Source organism: Aotus nancymaae, unplaced genomic scaffold, assembly GCF_030222135.1.
Source record: "Aotus nancymaae isolate 86718 unplaced genomic scaffold, 86718_ANA_hifiasm-v0.15.2.pri h1tg000097l, whole genome shotgun sequence".
NCBI classification, from domain to species: Eukaryota; Metazoa; Chordata; class Mammalia; order Primates; family Aotidae; genus Aotus; species Aotus nancymaae.
In genome coordinates this window covers 1,296,335-1,317,932 of record NW_026988512.1, presented here as the reverse complement: position 1 = coordinate 1,317,932, position 21,598 = coordinate 1,296,335, and the positions used below count along the sequence as shown (strand labels likewise).

Sequence of the window (21,598 nt, the reverse complement as noted above, 5' to 3'; positions counted from 1 at the left end):
CCTGGTTGTAGCACTGGTGCCTTGAACTATGCCTGGCACACTGTGTGCTCAGTGCACATTTGTTTAACAAGTAGCTGAAGGCGGTAAAGATAATGCATGAGTATCAAATACTTCTGTCAAGAAATAAAACCTCCCTAGGCCGCGCAAGATGGCTCGTGCCTGTAATCCCAGCACTTTGGGAGGCCGAGGCAGGTGTATTACCTGCAGTCAGGAGCTCCAGACCAGCCTGGCCAACATGGAAAACCTGTCTATACTAAAAATACAAAAAATTAGCCAGGCATGGTGGCAGGGGGCTGTAATCCCAGCTACTAGGGAGGCTGGGGCAGAATATCTTGAATCCAGGAGGCAGAGGTTGAAGTGAGCTGAGATTGCCCACTGCACTCCAGCCTGGGAAATGAGCAAAACTCCATCTCAAAAAACAAACTAAAAACCCTCCCTCGCTTCCCCTACTGATTTCTCTTGGAAATGACAGCAGTGTTACCCTGATTGCTCCTGTAGCCCATACCCTGCAAATGAAAATCTGCCAACTTCATCATGGAAGAATGGAGTGCAGGTTGTTTTTTATCGTGTTTCACGGAATGATCGGTCATTCACTGCCTACACATCCTTCCTTTCGGTATCACTGTGAGACTGCATGCATATTAGGTTCATTTCATCCATTCTCCTCGAAAAAGTGAAGGGCTTAAACCAGAAAAGCAGCCACAGAGGTCACAATACAGGATGGTTAACGTCGCTCTGTTAATAGAGCCTTGGCCAAGGACAGCCAGATGGCCTGGAGGCTGGCTTGGCAAAGCCGCTGGAGAGTTGGGGAGGGCTGTGGGTTAACAGCAGGGAGCACAGACTTCATTAGACTACAAGCCAGAGCCATCCAGAGGTGCCTTCTGCCGCAGAATGGAAATTTAATAATGGTTTATTGGTTTAGTTGTGATTTTCAGTTAAGCATGACAGAAATTGGTTTTAAGTCCAATATCAGAGGCTCTAAAATGTTAGTTCACACAGTCTAATGATGCATGACGGGAGAAGGCCGCAGCTGTTTTCTTTAATCTATTTACAATCTTCCCAGCAGAAAAGCTAAATGAACTTTCCTACCATTGTCAGGTCAGGGCTAAACGCAGCCCCGATCACAGGCAGTGATGCCCTCTTAGGAACTACCTCTGCCTGACTTTCCTTAGCTCAGAAACTACTACAAAGGGAGAAGGCACCGAGAGCCTCTGCGGCTCTGCCAAGTGTGCAGAATAAACAAAGCAATGGCCCCACCTGCTGACTCGGGCTGAAACAGCAGACAGGACGTGCGGCAGCCTGGAGCTCCTCCTCACGCCCGCCACCCGCAGCACTGCCGAGGAATGTCTGATGCCTAGTGAACTTCTTTATTATTGTCCTCAGGCACAAGGTGAAATGAGGGCTTTCTAGTATTTTCTCTAGGGTTCCAGGTCTCCATCCTTGTTTATGTCTAGTTTTAAATCAGCTGGACGGCTCCAGATGCAACCAGAGGTGCAATGGTTTTGTATCGGATCAAGTGCTGTGAGCCCTTCTCCAAGTCAATCACGTAGTCCCTGAAAAAGAAGGAAATGCATCTGCCTGCAGAGCTCGGCTGCCGTCCGTCGGGAGGAATGTGCCCACTGCGAAAGACGCCCGTCACTCACCCCTGCTCATCTGTGTCTGGTTCTACCAGTATGTTTTCTTGTCGTTCTCTCACTCTCAAAAACACGTAAGAATCTAGATCTGGTTTGGGAACTGCCAGGAAAACATAGTGTGATCAGGAAATGCTTGGCTGACGAAATCAATAAAGGAAAACTTGCTGGGATGAATGGCATGGCACACTCAGGGTTCAGATAGGAGCCCAGCCCATTCCAATTCTTCTAAGATGTAGACCGAGTGGCTGACCAGGGAGGGAACTGGACATGGAGGGGCCTTTTGTTTTCCTCACGCAGGCTCAGTAAAATGACCAGTTCAGGGTTCCACAAGTCTGCTATGGGTCTGACTTGCTCCTGGTGTTATGGGCTAAACTGTGTCCCCCAAAATTCGTAAGTTGAAGCCCTAACTCCCAGTACTTCAGAGTGGGGCTGTATTTGGAGACATGGCTTTTAAAGAGGCAATTAAGTGAAAATGAGGCCAGCAGGGTGGGCCCTAATCCAATCTGACTGATGTCTTATGAGAGTAGGCCAGGCACAGTGGCTCATGCCTGTGATCCCAGCATTTTGAGAGGCTAAGGCTGGAGAATCAGTTGAGGCCAGAAGTTTGAGACCAGCCTAGGCAACATAGCAAGACTCTGTCTCTAATAAAAAGAATCTAAAAATAATAGCCAGGCATGGTGGCAAACGCCTGTAATTCCAGCTACTTGGGAAGCTGAGGTGGGAGGATCTCTGGAGCCAGGAGCTCAAGGCTGCAGTGTGCTATGACAGCGTCAATGCACTCCAGCTTGAGTGACGCAGCAAGACCTGGTCTCAGAAGAAAAAGGCAGCGGGAGGGAGGAGACTAGGACACACAGAGACTGCGATTAGTGACCTTATAAAAGTAGCCTGAGAGTCTGCTTGCCCCTTGCCCCTTCCCTTCTGTGAGGATACATGGAAGGCGCCATCTATGAGGAACAGGCCCTTGGCAGGCACTGAATCTGTGGGGGCCTGGATCCTGGACTGCCCGGCCTCCAGAACTCTGAGCAGCCGAAGGGACTAAGACCTTGGTCCATCGCCATAGGGGTGGGTGTGTGGCCCCCAGCCCCAGCACAGGATGGGCAGAGATGAACTTCCAGGACACAGGTGTACTGGAGCTCGTGGCCTCGGCACACTAAGCTCAGCTTGTAGACAAGGCAGGCTCCAGTCCCCTGGTGGGCATTTGTTCTGGTGTGGCAATTTTGCCTAAGGAGGTCTTGCTTGGATCTGGGGCATTGTGAAACACTGAGGAATACGGGCTTTATCTTGTAAGCCACCCCAGTGGGTTGATCCGAGGTGAAGGGTTCTGCCCATACTTCCCTTTCCTCACTCAGCAGCCCTCAGGGGCTGGCACCAAGAGGTAGGAGGAGGGGCTCTGGCCAAGCTCCCCTTCCTTGGCTCCCCTTCCTCCTCTCCCCACACCCTCCATCCTGCTCCCACTTCTGAGGCCACAGGGAATCACTGGAGGTCTCCCTAGCCTCCTGTTTCAGCCCTTCCCTCCAGCTGGACGGGCCCTGTGAGGAAGAGATGGCCAGCCCCTTGGGGCAGGGGCAATGCTGGCGTGGCCTCTGCAGTACTGGCGCTTGGGACGGCTGGCACCTGACAGAGGCTCAGCGGATGGCTGCCGAAGGCGAACGCGGCTCCATGCTTGCATCCACCATCACCAGCGCAGCCGTGGGGCTCAGTCCACCCCAGGGAACATGGAAGCAATGCTCAAATGCCTACCATTGCATCTGCTTTCCATGAGTTTTCTGGTTTTTAGCCAGAACCCTTCCTCTTTTCTGTTTATCTACATAATTATCTTTCCATATTTGGGTAAAAACAGTGAAGACAGGATCCCACCCTGGGGCACCTGAGGATGGCTGGGCCACCTGCAGGGAGATGTCCTGTTTACCTGCCCGGAAGAGGTCCACCTTCTGTAAGTTAGGGGGCATGTGCTTCAAGGCAACATTTTTCAGATAAGTCTCTGTGTTTGCCATGAACCTGAAAGACACAAATTCAAATCGCTGCGGCAACGGCAGCAGTGCACAGGCCTCCAGGACGGGCATCATGCTGAACCAGCCAGATGCCACACGCCGATGACTCACTCACTCTCTGGCAAAGGCCAACTCTTCTGGGGAAAGGCTGGAAGGCTCCTCGTCCCGGCGGGTTTTCTCCTTCTCAAGGACATGAGGGAAAAACTTCTCTATCTGTGAGGACAAAGCAAAATTTTCATGGAAACATCAGCAAAAGTCAAAGAGAAGAACGTGGTTAACATGAAGAGGGTTTACACAACACTCCTGAGGAAGGACATGTGGCCTGGAGGTGGGGTGGGTGGGTGGACAGGCATACCATACAACACGTGACAACGTCTCTGTGACACCCTTGCAGGTGAGCTGTGGACCTGGGGCTGGGGGACAGTTCGGATTGGAGACTCCTAAGTGGCTGAGCAAAGAAAGCTGACTCACTGGGTAGATGTCAAACTGTAGGGAAGTCTTTGGTGAAAGACCCTTGCCACAGTCGATTAATGAATCACATAAAGTTGTTTTTTTTTTGTTTTTTTTTTTGAGAAGGAATCTCACTGTGTCACCCAGGCTGGAGTGCAGTGGCATGATCTCGCCTCACTGCAACCTCCAACTCTGAGGTTCAAGCAATTTTTCTGCCTCAGCCTCCCAAGTAGCTGGGATTACAGGCACCCACCACCACGCCCAGCTGATTTTTGTATTTTTAGAAGAGACGGGGTTTTGCCATGTTGGCCAGGCTGATCTTGAACTTCTGACCTCAGGTGATCCACCTGCCTTAGCCTCCCAAAGTGCTGCTGGCTGGTCATCACCAGCTTTGGTAAGCATGTCATCAAAAACCTTATGTGGGCCGGGTACAGTGGCTTAAGCCTGTAATACCAGCACTTTGGAAGGCCAAGGTGGGTTTGGATCACCTGAGGTCAGGAGTTCGAGATCAGCCTGGCCAACATGGTGAAACGCTGTCTCTTCTAAAAATACAAAAATTAGTTGGTCGTGGTGGCGGAGGCATGTAATCCCAGTTACTCCGAAGGCTGAGACAATAGAATCGCTTGAACTCGGGAGGCGGAGGTTGCAGTGAGCTGAGATCCTGCCACTGCACTCCAGCCTGGGTGACAGAGTGAGACTCCATCTCCAACAACAACAACAAAAACAACGACCACACAGAAACAAAACAAAGGGGCTGATGACACAAAGTACTGAGAGACAACTAATACATTAGGGGACGAGATCAGGATCCAGGGACGAGGGAAATGGCCCAGTTTGTTAAGATAAAGTTTAAGAGAATAAGAATCAAGCCGTACACTTAAGGAGCCAAAACCTAAGCCATACAAATAGAGGACAGTGACTGGATGGGGAAATTATCATCTGAGAAGGGGTTAGTGTCCATGTGAGTGAAGAATGAGCTTGGGCATCGTAATCGTCAATATGCTAATGTGATAAATACGCTTGTGTGATGTGGCTGACATTTACCAGCTTAATATCCAGAATAAGAGAAATAATCATTCTGTTCTTCACAAACTGGTCAAACTACAACTGGGATACTGTGTTTAGTTTTAGGTAGTGTAATTTAAGAAGGATAGAGACAAACCAGAACTTTTTTTTAGAAAAGAGATGAGGAGAGGAAATGGTTGGAATGGCTGAAATGTGTGCCTAGGAGAAGACTTCAGAGAGACTGTGGGCAGTCTTCAGATAGCTGAAAGTTCTCATGTAGAAGAGAGAATGCATTTTATTTGTAATAACTAAGGAGACACATAGAGCCAAATGAAAAATGTCAAGGAAGTAAGACTTTCCCAGGGTTATAAAATAGGGGTGTTTCACATTTCAGTTGTATAAGTTACATGGCCACAAAGCTGTAGGCAAATGTAAGTCATCCTTGTTCATTAGATGTTGACATTGGCCATTTGACAGACAAAATAGTTTTGGAAACGAGTTCTCCTCTAGTCAGCATTCCCTATTCACCAATGCCAAGAACTCTCACTTCAGCAACGCCAAGCTGTAACGCGAGGGGCCCCATTCCCACGGCAGGTGAACAAACTAACAATGTGTGCGGTGTCCCCACTGTGGGCAAGACGTGTTCCCCTGTGCTTCCCCGGAGCTATCTCTCGCCCTCCTTACACCTTAACGACACTGACACGGGGCTCTTAGCAGCGTCTTCAGGTCCTGGACCCTCCTGGGCCAACCCAACTCCTCCCCAGGACATTGAGTCTGCGTTCCAGACTGCGCTGTCTCCGTCCCTCCAGGCATCTCCAGGCCAAACCTTCATGAGGCGACACCGCAGGTAGCTGCTGAGGACGTAGCGGATCCTCTCCATCTCCATTTGGTGGATGCTGACCTTCAGGTCCTCCCTTTTGGCTCTTCTAAGATTTTCTTCCTATTAAACAAGAAACTAAAGTTGATAAAAACGTGTTCGGCCATCATCACTGGCAACGTTGAGGACCCCAGACTATGTTTTGGTCCAAGGAAAACAAAAAAATCATCATGTGAGTTTCCATTTTCCTTATCATCGTATGAAGTGGCAACAACAATCATTTACTTTTAGAAAATGACCATTTGAACAGAATCTGTTCAGCCAGAGGGTTCCAGAACTCCAATCCAATTGTAAAGGAGATAATTCAGCACACGGAAAAAGCAGTGTTAGAACTGTGAAATACTCACATTTTAGAGCTTCTCTGAAGGTGACAATGATTTACACTCAGATCATCTAGGCTAGGGACCACAAACTGAAATGTCTGCAGGGGCGAGGTGGGGAGGCTACAAGAGCAGGGTGGGTAGTCAGAGGCTGTGGGAGCAGGGAGTGCATGGATGGGAGGGTGGGTTGTCAGGGGCTGTGAGAGCAGGGAGTGCATGGATGGGCAGCTCTCATGCTGCTCTGAGGGTGGGTAGTCAGGGGATGTAGGAGCAGGGAGTGCATGGATGGGAGGATGGGTAGTCAGGGGCTGTGGGAGCAGGGAGTGCATGGATGGGAGGATGGGTTGTCAGGGGCTGTGGGAGCAGGGAGTGCATGGATGGGAGGATGGGTTGTCAGGGGCTGTGGGAGCAGGGAGTGCATGGATGGGCAGCTCTCATGCTGCTCTGAGGGTGGGTAGTCAGGGGCTGTGGGAGCAGGGAGTGCATGGATGGGAGGATGGGTAGTCAGGGGCTGTGGGAGCAGGGAGCGCATGGATGGGAGGGTGGGTAGTCAGGGGCTGTGGGAGCAGGGAGCGCATGGATGGGAGGGTGGGTAGTCAGGGGCTGTGGGAGCAGGGAGTGCATGGATGGGAGGGTGGGTAGTCAGGGGCTGTGGGAGCAGGGAGCGCATGGATGGGAGGGTGGGTAGTCAGGGGCTGTGGGAGCAGGGAGTGCATGGATGGGAGGGTGGGTAGTCAGGGGCTGTGGGAGCAGGGAGTGCATGGATGGGAGGGTGGGTAGTCAGGGGCTGTGGGAGCAGGGAGTGCATGGATGGGAGGGTGGGTAGTCAGGGGCTGTGGGAGTAGGGAGTATATGGATGGGCAGCTTTCGTGCTGCTCTGGTCAACTGTTCTCATGCAGAAATGCAGGATTTTACACTTTTCATGGGAAGCCAGATATTTACAAGAACTCTCAAGCTTGATAAATGTAGACAACTAATTCAATGTTTTTTAAAGAACTGGACTGTGGGTTGAGCCAAACAAAACAGATTTGCTATCAGACCGCAATCTCTGTGTGTTGACCAAATGCTTTTACCTTCCTGCTCCTTTGTTAGCCCAAGACAAGCAGCTCTTACCATGTGCTCCAGCTGTTCCATGACACATTCTACAATCTCAGGCTTGCTCTCCAGTAGTTCAGGGGCAAACTTTTCATTCATCCAGGCCTAAAAGACAAATTTCAGAAAAAGTGAGCATTACCCACCACTGAGCTAAACAACCCTGTGAGTCAGCACATAACCCACGAAAACCAGGGATGGCGCAGGCAGAGAAAACTGTCTGCCCACCAGCTGGAAACACTGGAGGTGTTTTGAAGACACACTACGTTTAGTAATTGCTTTCTCGTGTCTTGTTTTACTAGGGAGGCTGTGTTCACAACCTTCTATTCAACTGACACTCATATAAACCCTTGCTTACTTCAGTTAGTACGACGCTGGTGCTGAGAGTGATACCACCTGCTGTTCAAACAGTGCCTTTGCCAGGCAGCCAGGCACACTGCTACTCCACCAGCTCCTTCCCCGCAGGGAGTGCTGCACCACGTCTATTCAGAGAGAAAGCAACACCCTGCAATCCACACAGCTCTTCATTCCTAAAGCTCAGAGCACCTCACAAATATTTTTCATTCATCATCATCATGTCTCAGGGAAAGTGGATATAGTTATCCTCATTGAAAAAATGCAGATTGAGTAATTTACTAATAGCCCCAACGTATACAGGATCACAATAGAAACAGACGCTTATCTATTATGGAGTTTTGGAGCCAGAGGTTAAAACTCTAATTTATGACTCAGGCCCAGCTGTTTGGTTCATTTTAGAGATTCCCAAGGCTTAGAGAACTGAAATATCTCTAAGTGACTGAGGAAAGCTATTCTTATCTTTCAATTACAGGAAATGTAGTTTTAGCATAGCTCAGAATTACATGCTGACCAGGCTCAACTTATTTTTTTCTGACGTCCTTGAGTGTCTGCTTCTCCCCGTGATCACCATCAAGACATGTTACTAAATGCTGGGTATCGCTACTGTCGTAAGCGTTTGTGAAGAGCCTGAGTATCTGTAACAGTCCTGCAGACTAAAACAAAGAAACAAACAAAAAACCCCTGCATAATGCGCGAGAAAACATCCTATTTTCTGGAGGGCTTATTAAGAGCAGTATTTCTTTTTAATTGACTTTATTAAATATTGAATTTTTATTTATTTATTTTTGAGACACAAGCTAACTCTTTTGCACAGGTGGGAAGGCAGAGGCACGATACCAGCTCACTGCAAACTCTGCCTCTCAGGTTCAAACAATTCTCCTGCCTCAGCCTTCTGAGTAGCTGGAATTATAGGCTAATTTTCATATTTTTATTAGAGATGGTGTTTCACCATGTTGGCCAGGCTAGTCTCGAACTCCTGATCTCAAGTGATCCACCTGCATCAGCTGCCCGAAGTGCTGGGGTTACAGGCGTGAGCCACTGCGCCCGGCCAAACTATAAGAACAACAATATAAACACTTGTGTATGTACTTCATTAGAGAATATTATCATTATTTTAAAAGTCCCTGTGTGTCCTTCCTTCTGAGAGGTAATCATTAGCTTGAATTTCCTGTTTAATTTCCTCTATGGTCTCACTACATTTGTTCTCTATAGAATACCTCCCAACTTGTTCATGACAGGATGTTAAAAGAAAATGATAATGCTTGTCTGGTACGCTGGGGTAGTTGGGAACAGCTTCATTTACATTATGAAATTATGGTAATAAAGCATAAAACATTAGGTGTAAGTTTATATTAATATAAAATTTTCACATAAATATTTCCAAAATTTATACTGAGAAACTTGTATCTAAATCCAGTCCTTTTTTTTTAACCAGGTTTTATGCTTGATATGGCTACATCTGGTTCCTGATCACACAGTGGCATGATAATGGCTCACTGCAGCCTTGACCTTCAAGGCTTAAGTGATCCTCCTGCCTCAGTCTCCAGAGTAGCTGGGACTACAGGTGCATACCATAAAGCCTGGCTAATTTTAAAATTTGTTTTATAAAAATGGGGTTTTGCCATGTTGCCCAGGCTGGTCTCAAACTCCTGGCCTCAAGACATCCTCCTGTCTCAGCCTCCAAAAGTGTTGGGATTACAGGCTCGATCCACTGTGCCTGGCTCCTGATCAAAATTCTAAATGCCAATCTGTTCGTTATTGTTATGGGTTAGATTGCGTCCCCCCTCAAAAATCAACCTAATTTCCAGGACCTCAATTAATGAGGTCATTAGGATGGCCCCTAATCCAGTAAGACTGGTGTCCTAATAAGAGGTAATTTCAACATGGACACACAAGAGGGAAGACCATGTGAGGACACAGGGAGAATATGGTCACCTACAAACCCAAGGCAGAGCCCTCGGAGGAAGCTAACCATGCTGGCACTTTGATCTCAGCTTCTAGAATTAAGAAAGTAAAGTTCTATTTAAGCCACTCAGTTTTTGGGACTTTGCTCCACAACTCTAGCAAACTAAAACAATCACAAAAATGAGCAACTCTGCACTACTGGTAATAACTTTTAAATCACTTTTTATAGGCATTAAAGGGTATCATATATATTCTCCTGGAGCTGTGCTCATCAGTGGCCCTGTCAGGCTGTACCTTTGGCTGTGCCACACAGCATAAGAGGCTGGATCAGCCTGTGGCAGCCGTGTGGGTGGTGGGTCACTTCCTTGGCTGTACTCAGGGCAATGCACTGGAGCATCAAGCATGAGATGTTACTCCAGCTTACCCACTGCCAAGCTGGAGCTGTGCTGTCAGACTCCCCCCGCCCCATCATCTAGCTGCCTTTCCAGGACCCCTGATGATGCTCACTTGAGAAAGCAACCAGCCTGGGGCTCCGGCTGTCCTGGAAGGTGCAGGGGTCCACAGAGACATCTGTCGCATAGCAGTGTGCCACATCACCCAAGGTGGCAGGCTCTGCCTTGAGCAATAATTTTGCAAGTTTGAACTTTACATCAAGTGTTTCCTTGGCAGCTCATATTTTATGGTTGTTATTGTTCTACATTATATTCCTGTTACTCATGCTGTTTCAGGAGTTATTTCACTCATTTTCACTGTGGTTTTATCCCCACTGTATACGGCATATTTTCTCAATTCCATGCTATTTGTTGATGGATATCTGGTGACTTTCATTTTTAACTATTGCCAGCAAAGCTGTGAACACATTGTGCATGTCTCCTAGGGTACATGTGCAAGTTTTCACTAGGTATGTACCTGGGGGCGGAACTACAGGGCCGCAGGTATGTGCACCTTTATCTTTACTAGACAGTAACAAATCATTTTCCAAAGTGATTATACCTATTTACATCCCATGGCAGTATATAAGTGTGCGAATTGCTCTACTTTTTTTTTTGAGACGGATCTTGCTCTGTTGCCCAGGCTGGAGTGCAGTGGCATGATCTCAGCTCACTGCAACCTCTACCTCCTGGGTTCAAGCTATTCTCCTGCCTCAACCTCCTAAGTAGCTGGGATTACAGGCATGCCACCATGCCCAGCTAATATTTGTATTTTTAATACAGACGGGGTTTTGCCATGTGGGCTAGGCTGGTCTCGAACTCCTGACCTCAGGTGATCTGCCAAAGTGCTGAGATTACAGGTATGAGTCACCACGCCCAGCCTGCTCTACATTCTTAAATTTTAATTTATTTTTTTGAGATAAGATCTCGCTATGTTCCTTAGGTTTGTCTCATCTCCTGGGCTCTAACGGACCTCCCAAGCAGCTAGAAGCACAGGCATGAGCCCCTGCGCTCAGCGCTCTACATTCTTGCCATACTTTATACTGCTCATGTTTTTCAGTTCTCCCAATCTGACAGATATGAAATGATATCTTGTGAGTTTAATTTTCATTTTCCTGATTACTCAAAAGGTTGAACATCTTTTTCGTAAGCTTATTGGCCATCTTGTTTTCTTCTTTGAGGTATCAGTCTGTATTGAGTAGTCTGAAAGAGCTGTTTATGTACTGTGGATAATCATCTTATGTCAGCTACATACTAATATTGTGCAAATATCTTCTCCCAGCCTGGTGGCCTGTCTTACTTGCATCCAGAAGTACAAACAGGCCAGGCACGGTGGCTTGCACCTGTAATCTCAGCACTTTGCGAGGCCAAGGCAGGCAGATCACAAGGTCAGCAGTTCAGTTTGAGACCAGCCTGGCCTACACAGTGAAACCCCAGCTCTATTAAAAATACAAAAATTAGCTGGGTGTAGTGGCGCACACCTGTAGTCCCAGCTACTCAGGAGAATCACTTGAACCTGGGAGGCGGAGGTTGCAGTGAGCCAAGATCACACCACTGCACTCCAACCTAGGCGACAGAGCAAGATGCTATCTCAAAAAAAAAAAAGAAAAAGTACAAACATAAGTTCTTAATTTTAATGGAATGGAATGTATCCGTTTTTTCGTTTATGCTTTGTGCCTTTTGATTTTTGTTTAATGAACCCTCTGGGAAGAAATACCAGTTTTCAACAGTTTCTCAAAAAGATCTGTGATACAAAAACAGATTAAGAATCACTACTAAATAGTAAGGATTGGGGAGATCAATCCAAGATGGCTGATGAGGAGCAGCTCAGGATTGCAGCTCCCAGCGAAAGCGCAGAGGGTGAGTGGATGCTACATTTCCAGATGGACTTTTATTGCCCACAGACCAGGAGATTCCCAGGCGGAGGAGCCCCACGGGTTGCCAGTGCAGCTGTTTTGGCCGGCGCCCCGGCTCTCTGTACAAAATACACAGGTCCGGGCACCATTTTAGCTGGCGATTGGAAGTCGGGGAAGACAGAGTCGCCCATTCAACTGATAGAAAAGGGGACTGAAGGCCGGGCGCTGTGGATCACGCCTGTAATCCCAGCTCTTTGGGAGGCCGAGGTGGGTGGATCACGAGGTCAAGAGATCGAGACCATCCTGGTCAACATGGTGAAACCCCGTCTCTACTAAAAATACAAAAAATTAGCTGGGCATGGTGGCGTGTGCCTGTGATCCCAGCTACTCTGGAGGCTGAGGCAGGAGAATTACCTGAACCCAGGAGGCAGAGGTTGCGGTAAGCCGAGATCGCGCCATTGCACTCCAGCCTGGGTAACAAGAGCGAAACTCTGTCTCAAAAAAAAAAAAAAAAAAAAAAGAAAAGGGGACTGAAAACAGGGAGCCAGGGCAGGAGATTCCCAGGCAAAAAAGTGCCATGAATCTCGGCACTGCTGTTTCAGCTGGCACAGTGGGTCACCGCATGGGAAATCACACAGATCCCGGTGCGTTTTCAACAGGCGACTGGAACACCTGGGAGACCAGGCTCGGCTGGTCCCACCCCCACAAAAAAACAGCAATCTGAAACGCTCTGGATTGAGAGTTTCACAGCAAGCACAGCTGAACCTGGGATGGTCCAGCTCTGTGGGGGAGGGGCATCCGCCATTACTGAGGCACTCCACCACTACTGAGGTAGTTTGCCATTGCTGAGGCAGCCCGCCATTGCCGAGGCAATTCTAACTACACCCGTATAAACAGGACTGCACGGAAGTTCACACAGCAGCTGGGCGGAGTCCACAGCAGCTCAGCAAAGCCTCTGCAGGCAAATAGTGACTAGGCTGCCTCCTCGTTGGGCAGGGCAGCCCTGAAAAGAGGCAGCAGCACAACAGAAACTCATAAATAAAGCCCTAACTACCTGGGACAGAGCACCTGGGGAAAAAAAAAGGGGGTTTATGAGTTCTGACGCAGCAGACATAAATGTACCTGCCCAGCCACTCTGAATGAACAATGGAGATCACAGCTCAGCACTTGAGTTCCTATAAAGGACAGACCGTCTTCTCAAGCAGCTCCCTGACCCCCGTATATCCAAAGAGTCACCTCATAAAGAAGAGCTCAGACTGATATCAGGCGGGTATCCTTCAGGGACAAAGATAGCAGAAGAAACTGGCAGCAACCCTTACTGTTCTGCAGCTGCTGCACGTGATCCCCAGGCAAGCAGGGCCTGGAGTGGACCTCAGCAGTCCTACAGCAGAGGGGCCTGACTGGTAGAAGGAAAACTAAGAAACAGAAAGAAATAACTTCATCATCAACAAACTGGACATCCACTCAGAGACCTAATCTGAAAATTAACAACTACAAAGATGACAGGTGGATAAATACACAAAGATGGGAAGAAACCAGCACAAAAAGGATGAAAACACCCGACATCAGAACACCTCTCCTCCTACAAGGGATCACAACTCCTCACCAGCAAGGCAACAAGGCTGGATGGAGAATGAGTGTCATGAATTGACAGAATCAGGCTTCAGAAGGTAGGTAATAAGAAATTTTTGTGAGCTAAAAGAACATGTTCTAATCCAATGCAAAGAAACTAAGAACCTTGAAAAAAGATTTGACGAAATGCTAACGAGAATAGACAACTTAGAGAGGAATATAAATGAATTGATGGAGCTGAAAAACACAACACGAGAACTTCGTGAAGCATGCACAAGTTTCAACAGCCGAATTGACCAAGCAGAAGAAAGGATATCAGAGGTTGAAGAGCAGCTCAATGAAATAAAACGAGAAGGCAAGATTAGAGAAAAAAGGGTAAAAAGGAATGAACAAAGTCTCCAAGAAATATGGGACTATGTGAAAAGACCTAATCTACGTTTGATAGGTGTACCTGAATGTGACGGAGAGAATCAATCCAACCTGGAAAATACTCTTCAGGATATTATCCAGGAAAACTTCCCTAACCTAGCAAGGCACGCCAATATTCAATTCCAGGAAATACAGAGAACACCACAAAGATATAGAAGAGCAACCCCAAGGCACATACTCGTCAGATTCATCAGGGTTGAAATGAAGGAGAAAATGCTAAGGGCAGCCAGAGAGAAAGGTCAGGTTACCTGCAAAGGGAAGCCCATCAGACTCACAGCAGATCTCTCAGCAGAAACCCTACAAGCCAGAAGAGAGTGGGGGCCAATATTCAACATCCTTAAAGAAAAGAACTTTCAACCCAGAATTTCATATCCAGCAAACTAAGCTTCATAAGTGAATGAAAAATAAAATCCTTTGTGAACAAGCAAGTACTCAGAGATTTCATCACCACCAGGCCTGCTTTACAAGAGCTCCTGAAAGAGGCACTAAACATAGAAAGGAACAACCAGTACCAGCCACTCCAAAAACATACCAAATGGTAAAGAGCATCAACACAATGAAGAAACTGCATCAACTAATTGGCAAAACAGCCAGCTAGCATCAAAATGGCAGGATCAAATTCACACATAACACTATTAACCCTAAATGTAAATGGGCTAAATGCCACAATCAAAAGACATAGACTGGTAAAAAGCCAAAACCCATTGGTGTGCTGTATCCAGGAAACCCATCTCACATGCAAGGATACACAAAGGCTCAAAACAAAGAGATGGAGGAAGATTTACCAAGCAAATAGAGAGCAAAAAAAAAGAAAGCAGGAGTTGCAATTCTCATCTCTGATAAAATAGACTTTAAACCAACAAAGATCAAAAGAGACAAAGAAAGACATTACATAATGGTAAAAGGATCAATGCAACAAGAAATGCTAACGATCCTAAATATATATGCACCCAATACAGGAGCACCCGGATACATAAGGCAAGTTCTTAATGACTTACAAAGAGACTTAGACTCCCACACAATAATAGTGGGAGACTTCAACACTCCATTGTCAATATTAGGCATAGCAATGAGACAGAAAATTAATAAGGATATCCAGGACTTGAACTCAGACCTGGACCAAGCAAACCTAATACATATTTACAGAACTCTCCACCCCAAATCCACAAAGTATACATTATTCTCAGCACCACATCACACCTACTTTAAAATTAACCACATAATTGGAAGTAAATCACTCCTCAGCAAATGCAAAAGAACGGAAATCATAACGAACAGTCTCTCAGACCACAGTGCAATCAAGAACTCAGAATTGAGAAAATAACTCAGAATGGCACAGCTTCATGGAAACTGAACAACTAGCTCTTGAATATTGACTGGATAAACAATGAAATGAAGGCAGAAATAAAGATGTTCTTTCAAACCAACGAGAATGAAGACACCACACACCAGAATCTCTGGGACACATTTAAAGCAGTCTCTAGAGGAAAACATATAGCAATAAGTGCCCACATGAGAAGCAAGAAAAGACCTAAAATCGACGCCCTATCATCAAAATCGAAAGAGCTAGAGGAGCAAGACCAAAAAAACTCAAAACCTAGCAGAAGACAAGAAATAACTAAGATCAGAGCAGAACTGAAGGAGATAGAGACACAAAAAACCCTTCAAAAAATCAATAAATCCAGGAGCTGCTTTTTCGAAAAGATCAACAAAACAGACAGACCACTAGCCAGATTAATAAAAAAGAAAAGAGAATAACCAAATAGATGCAATAAAAAATGATAAAGGGGATATCACCACAGATTCCACAGAAATACAAACCATCATCAGAGATTATTACAAACATCTCTATGCACATAAACTAGTAAACCTGGAAGAAATGGATAAATTCCTGGACACTTGCATCCTCCCAAGCCTAAACCAGGAAGAAGCCAAAACCCTGAATAGGCCAATAACAAGGTCTGAAATTGAGGCGGCAATTAAGAGCCTACCACCCAAAAAAAACCCAGGTCCAGACGGGTTCACAGTCGAATTCTACCAGACATACAAAGAGGAGCTGGTACCATTCCTTCTGAAACTATTCCAAACAATCCAAAAAGAGGGAATCCTTCCCAAATCATTTTATGAGACCAACAACATCCTGATACCAAAACCCAGCAGAGACTCAACAAGAAAAGAAAACTTCAGGCCAATATCGATGATGAACATAGATGCAAAAATCTTCAATAAAATACTGGCAAGCCGATTGCAACATAACATGAAAAACCTTATCCACCATGATCAAGTAGGCTTCATCCTGAGGATGCAAGGCTGGTTCAACATATGCAAGTCTATAAACGTAATTCACCACATAAACAGAACCAAAGACAAAAATCACATGATTATCTCAATTGATGCAGAGAAGGCCTTTGACAAAATTCAACAGCCTTTATGCTAAAAACCCTCAATAAACTAGATATTGATGGAATGTATCTCAAAATAATAAAAGCTATTTATGATAAACCCACAGCCAATATCATACTGAATGGGCAAAAACTGGAAACATTCCCTTTGAAATCTGGCACTAGACAAGGATGCCCTCTCTCACCACTCCTATTCAATATAGTATTGAAAGTTCTAGCCAGAGCAATCAGGTAAGAAAAAGAAATAAAGGGTATTCAAATAGGAAAGGAGGAAGTCAAATTGTCTCTATTTGCAGACGACATGATTGTATATCTAGAAGACCCCATCGTCTCAGCCCAAAATCTCCTGAAATTGATAAGCAACTTCAGCAAAGTCTCAGGATACAAAATCAATGTGCAAAAATCACAAGCATTCCTATACACCAATAACAGACTTAGAGAGAGCCACATCAAGAATGAACTGCCATTCATAATTGCTACAAAGAGAATAAAATACCTGGGACTACAACTAACAAAGGATGTAAAGGACCTCTTCAAGGAGAACTACAAACCACTGCTCAACAAAATAAGAGAGGACACAAACAGATGGAGAAATATTCCATGTTCATGGTTAGGAAGAATCAGTATCGTGAAAATGGCCATACTGCCCAAAATAATTTACAGATTCAATGCTATCCCCATTAAGCTACCAATGACCTTCTTCACAGAACTGGAAAAAACCACCTTAAACTTCATATGGAACCAAAAGAGAGCCCGCATAGCCAAGTCAATTCTAAGCAAAAAAAACAAAGCAGGAGGCATCACACTACTGGACTTCAAACTATACTACAAGGCTACAGTAATCAAAACAGCATGGTACTCGTACCAAAACAGAGATATAGGCCAATGGAACAGAACAGAGGCCTCGGAGGCAACACCACACATCTACAACCATGCGATCTTTGACAAACCTGACAAAAACAAGCAATGGGGAAAGGAGTACCTGTTTAATAAATGCTGTTGGGAAAACTGGCTAGCCATGTGCAGAAAGCAGAAACTGGACCCCTTCCTGACACCTTATGCTAAAATTAACTCCAGATGGATTAAAGACTTAAACATAAGACCTAACACCATAAAAACCCTAGAAGAAAACCTAGGCGAAACCATTCAGGACATAGGCATAGGCAAGGACCTCATGACCAAAACACCAAAAGCACTGGCAACAAAAGCCAAAATAGACAAACGGGACCTAATCAAACTCCACAGCTTCTCCACGGCAAAAGAAACAGTCATTAGAATGAATCAGCAACCAACAGAATGGGAAAAAATTTTTGCAATCTACCTGTTTGACAAAGGGCTGATATCCAGAATCTACAAAGAACTAAAACAGATTTACAAGAAAAAAAAAACAAGCCCATTCAAAAGTGGGCAAAGGATGTGAACAGACACTTTACAAAAGAAGACATACATGAGGCCAACAAGCATATGAAAAAATGCTCATCATTACTGGTCATTAGAGAAATGCAAATCAAAACTACATTGCAAATTACATTAGAGAAATGCAAATCTAACTACCTCACGCCAGTTAGAATGGTGATCTCTAAAAAATCTGGAGACAACAGATGCTGGCGAGGATGTGGAGAAATAGGAACACTTTTACACCGTTGGTGGGAGTGTAAATTAGTTCAACCATTGTGGAAGACAGTGTGGCAATTCCTCAAGGACCTAGACATAGAAATTCCATTTGACCCAGCAATGCCATTACTGGGTATATATCCAAAGGATTATAAATTGTTCTACTATAAGGGCACATGCACATGAATGTTCATTGCAGCATTGTTTACAATAGCAAAGACCTGGAACCAACCCAAATGCCCACTGATGACAGACTGGACAGGGAAAATGTGGCACATATACACCATGGAATACTATGCAGCCATCAAAAACGATGAGTTTGTGTCCTTTGTAGGGACATGGATGAACCTGGAAACCATCATTCTCAGCAAACTGACACAAGAACAGAAAATCAAACACCACATGTTCTCACTCATAGGTGGGTGTTGAACAATGAGAACACGTGGACACAGGGAGGGGAGCATCACACACTGGGGTCTGTAGGGGGGAAATAGGGGAGGGACAGCGGGGGGTGGGGATTTGGGGAGAGACAGCATGGGGAGAAATGCCAGATACAGGTGATGGGAAGGAAGGCAGCAAATCACACTGCCACGTATGCACCTATGCAACAATCTTGCATGTTCTTCACATGTACCCCAAAACCTAAAATGCAATAAAAAAAATAAATAAAGATAAAAATAAAAAGTGCCGATGTTAAAAAAAAATAGGATTATCATATAAGGTATAATTTAAAAATGATTTTAGTTTGGTTTTGTCACTCATGATACCGCACACGGCAGTAAAGAATGAAGAAGAGTAAAGAGGCAAACATGAGAGTTGGGGAAAGCGGCAGTTAGAGCAACAGGGTAAGGATAATTACCAAGAACAGCTCCTATTTAGTGAGTACTTATCATGTCAGACAGCATGCTGAGCACTTTACACACACTACCTCATTTAATCAACCAAAAACGCCAGGAAGTAAACACCTGTACTGTCTCCATTGTATTACTTTTTTTGAGATGGAGTTTCACTCTTGTCACCCAGGCAGGAGTGCAATGGCGGGATCTTGGCTCACTGCGACCTCCGGCTCCCGGATTCAAGCGATTCTGCCTCAGCTTCCCGACTAGCTGGGATTACAGGTGCCCACCACCACACCTGTCTAATTTTTGTACTTTTAGTAGAGACAGGATTTTGCCATGTTGGTTAGGCTCGTGTTGAACTCCTAGACCTCAGGTGGTCCGCCTGCCTCAGCCTCCCAAAGTGCTGGGATTATAGGCGTGAGCCACTGCTTGCAGCCCTATTGTCTCCATATTAATTAATTAATTAATTAATTATTATTTTATTCAGTCTCCATAGAGACTGTCAAAAATTGCCAATGCCGACTATATTGCAAGTTGTCATGGCGGGGTATTGGGAAGAGTTTTCAGTTCGCGATAATCGCGCCTGGGATAAACCTCACTGGCTGCAATACTGCCACTGCGCAAAGCTTATTGTCTCCATTTTAAAGTCAAGCAACCACTTGAAACAAACTCCCTAACTTGCTTAAGATCATGTAACAGAGGAGTGACATAGACAGATTTAAATCCAGATAGTCTGAACTCCTGTTACCAGAGCTTCCTGAGATATACATGTAAAGAACACAGCTACTGGCACATGGGAAATATGTAATAAGTCACAGCTATTGTAACTAAAAGGAGAAATAATTCAGAAAGGATTTTAGATAAGCGGTGGACATATGGCAAACAGATGATTGAAGAAAAAACATGGGAGAAAAAGGAAGAATATGACCAGTTTTCCCTAAAAGGCATTTCAGCATTTTATTGCTAAACAGGCATTCTCCAGGGAACCAGGAGATGTTGAAGGGACTAAGGTACAGATGTTAGAAGTCCCGTCATACCTCTACAGTCCCTGAAGATATCCAGCAGACCCTCGCTCTGTGAACTGTTCACTGAATGTGCCCAAGCTGTCCCTTACCGACCCCACTTGGGGATGCTGTGTTTGATATGATGAAGTTTCTAACAGCGAATGTCCTTCCTGCCTCCCGTTTCCGTGCAGACGGTAAGATCCAGTCCCTGTTCTCCTGAAACAAGCCCCGAATTCCATTTCCTCATTTTGTGATCCCTGATACTCACAGGTGGCCTAAATGAAAGGTTGACTGGAGCAAAGGGATTCGATCTGGGACGCTTACCTGCTCCAGCCTTTCAATGAGCTCTGCAGGAGTTAGGACCACCTCTTCACTGCCCCCATCAGAGTCCTGTCCCAGGAAATCTGGTTCTTCTGTCATCTTCTCTGAGACCAGGAGCCTAACGAGAAGGAAAGAATCAATACTCTGCAATGCGTTTTCCATTTATTTGCAAGAATAGACATCTACCTGAAAAAGGAAAAGGTTTATTGCAGTTTCCTGGGGTTGTGGAGGCCCATTAGCAAGTGGCAAGAGAATGCAGGGACTCTAGTTTTCCGCTGTCTGCTTCTTCCTCCAAGGTTTAGGTCAGGTATCGGTTTCCCAAACGGGCCTCCCCTTTATAACTGTCCGCCAGGAACTGAGCACCTATCACACCATACAATCCCTATTCATTTCTTTGACTTCCTGGTAAAGGTCCTGTTTCTTAGGGTCGGGGTTCGTTTTAGTGCCTGGCACTAAGCACTGGGGACGAAATGACCTGGGGGGGAGCCCCAGCGCTCAGCGCTCAGCACAGTGTTTGACCCCTATCAAGCACTTAACATGGTTGGGAGCTGGCCGGCTCACGCCTGTAATCCCAGCACTTTGGGAGGCCGAGGCAGGAAGTTACCTTGAGCCCAGGAGTCCGAGACCAGCTTGGGCAACATAGGGAGTTCCTGTCTCTATAAAAATAAAAATTGTTAGGAGGATCAATCAATGCTAATTTCCCAGAGCCACAGGGCCCGGCGACACAGACCAGTCGGTGACCCCAAAGGCCTAAGGAGGTGGGTGGCGGGACGAGCAAAGTCCCCGGGGTCGCAGGGAAACTGCGAGCATCCCCCTCCCCTCCTCCCTCTCCGTGCCACCCATACAGGCCCGCCCTCGCCACACAGAGGTCTCACTCGACGCTCAGGCGGGGACCTGGGAGACAGCGAGGCACTCCGGAGCAGCAGGCGGTAAGGACGGGGAGGTCGTGGGGACGCAGTCGGGGCACCCGGAAGCGGGAAGACAGCGGAGCAAACCGCTCAAGGCCTGCCCGGGACGAAATCGACTTCTCCGCTCCCGCGCTGCTCTCGGAAACTCTCCGCCCAGGCACACGTCACCGCGCATGGGCGACGCTGACCAATCACGGTGCGGGAGGAAAAAAACGGGGCTGTCTCGTTGGCCCCGCCCACTCGAGGGGCGGGGACTGTCTTCGCTGCGGCCCGCGGTCCCAGAAACCCCCGGAAAGGAGGCGGTGGGAGGCTGGTCCAGCCCAACTGGGCCGGCCGCTCGAGTGTGTGGTTTTGGCTGCACTACCCACGACCGTCGGGAGGGGGCGCCCCGCCACCGCGGCTGAGAGGAGCGGCTGTGTCCGTCCCAGGGCCAGCAGGATGCCAGCGCCCGGGTACTGAATTCCTGGGGCGCTGGCGGGTCCCACCCAGAAGTGCGCTGTTGGAAGCAGGCCGCGGCAACCTCCTAGGTCGTCTCCACCCACAGCTCTCGTGGCTCTCTGGGTTCCTTCGTCTTTGCAGGGTTTCAGCTGA

The 21,598-nt window shown here is 46.6% G+C and overlaps 1 protein-coding gene and 1 non-coding gene across 4 annotated transcripts; both read right to left on the bottom strand.

Moving 5' to 3' along the window:
- Positions 1–892: 892 nt before the first annotated feature.
- Positions 893–21,134, bottom strand: GINS4 (GINS complex subunit 4). 3 transcript variants are annotated; one of them, XM_012476051.2, is made up of 8 exons: positions 20,975–21,134; positions 20,103–20,217; positions 7,391–7,477; positions 5,907–6,020; positions 3,741–3,838; positions 3,544–3,632; positions 1,644–1,734; positions 893–1,553 (listed from the first exon to the last, which is right to left on the bottom strand). In XM_012476051.2, exons 2-8 carry the CDS (start codon positions 20,196–20,198, stop codon positions 1,457–1,459), a joined length of 672 nt encoding a protein of 223 aa, XP_012331474.1. In that variant the 5' UTR covers positions 20,199–20,217; positions 20,975–21,134; the 3' UTR covers positions 893–1,456. The 3 variants fall into 3 exon arrangements, with proteins under 3 accessions (XP_012331474.1, XP_064226106.1, XP_012331476.1); XM_064370036.1 differs by having other exon boundaries at positions 20,994–21,011; XM_012476053.2 differs by lacking the exon at positions 1,644–1,734 and having other exon boundaries at positions 1,354–1,553.
- LOC135271909 (U4 spliceosomal RNA) lies at positions 19,262–19,402 on the bottom strand. The gene has a single exon (XR_010340030.1). It is a non-coding gene; the product is annotated as a U4 spliceosomal RNA (small nuclear RNA).
- Positions 21,135–21,598: the final 464 nt, after the last annotated feature.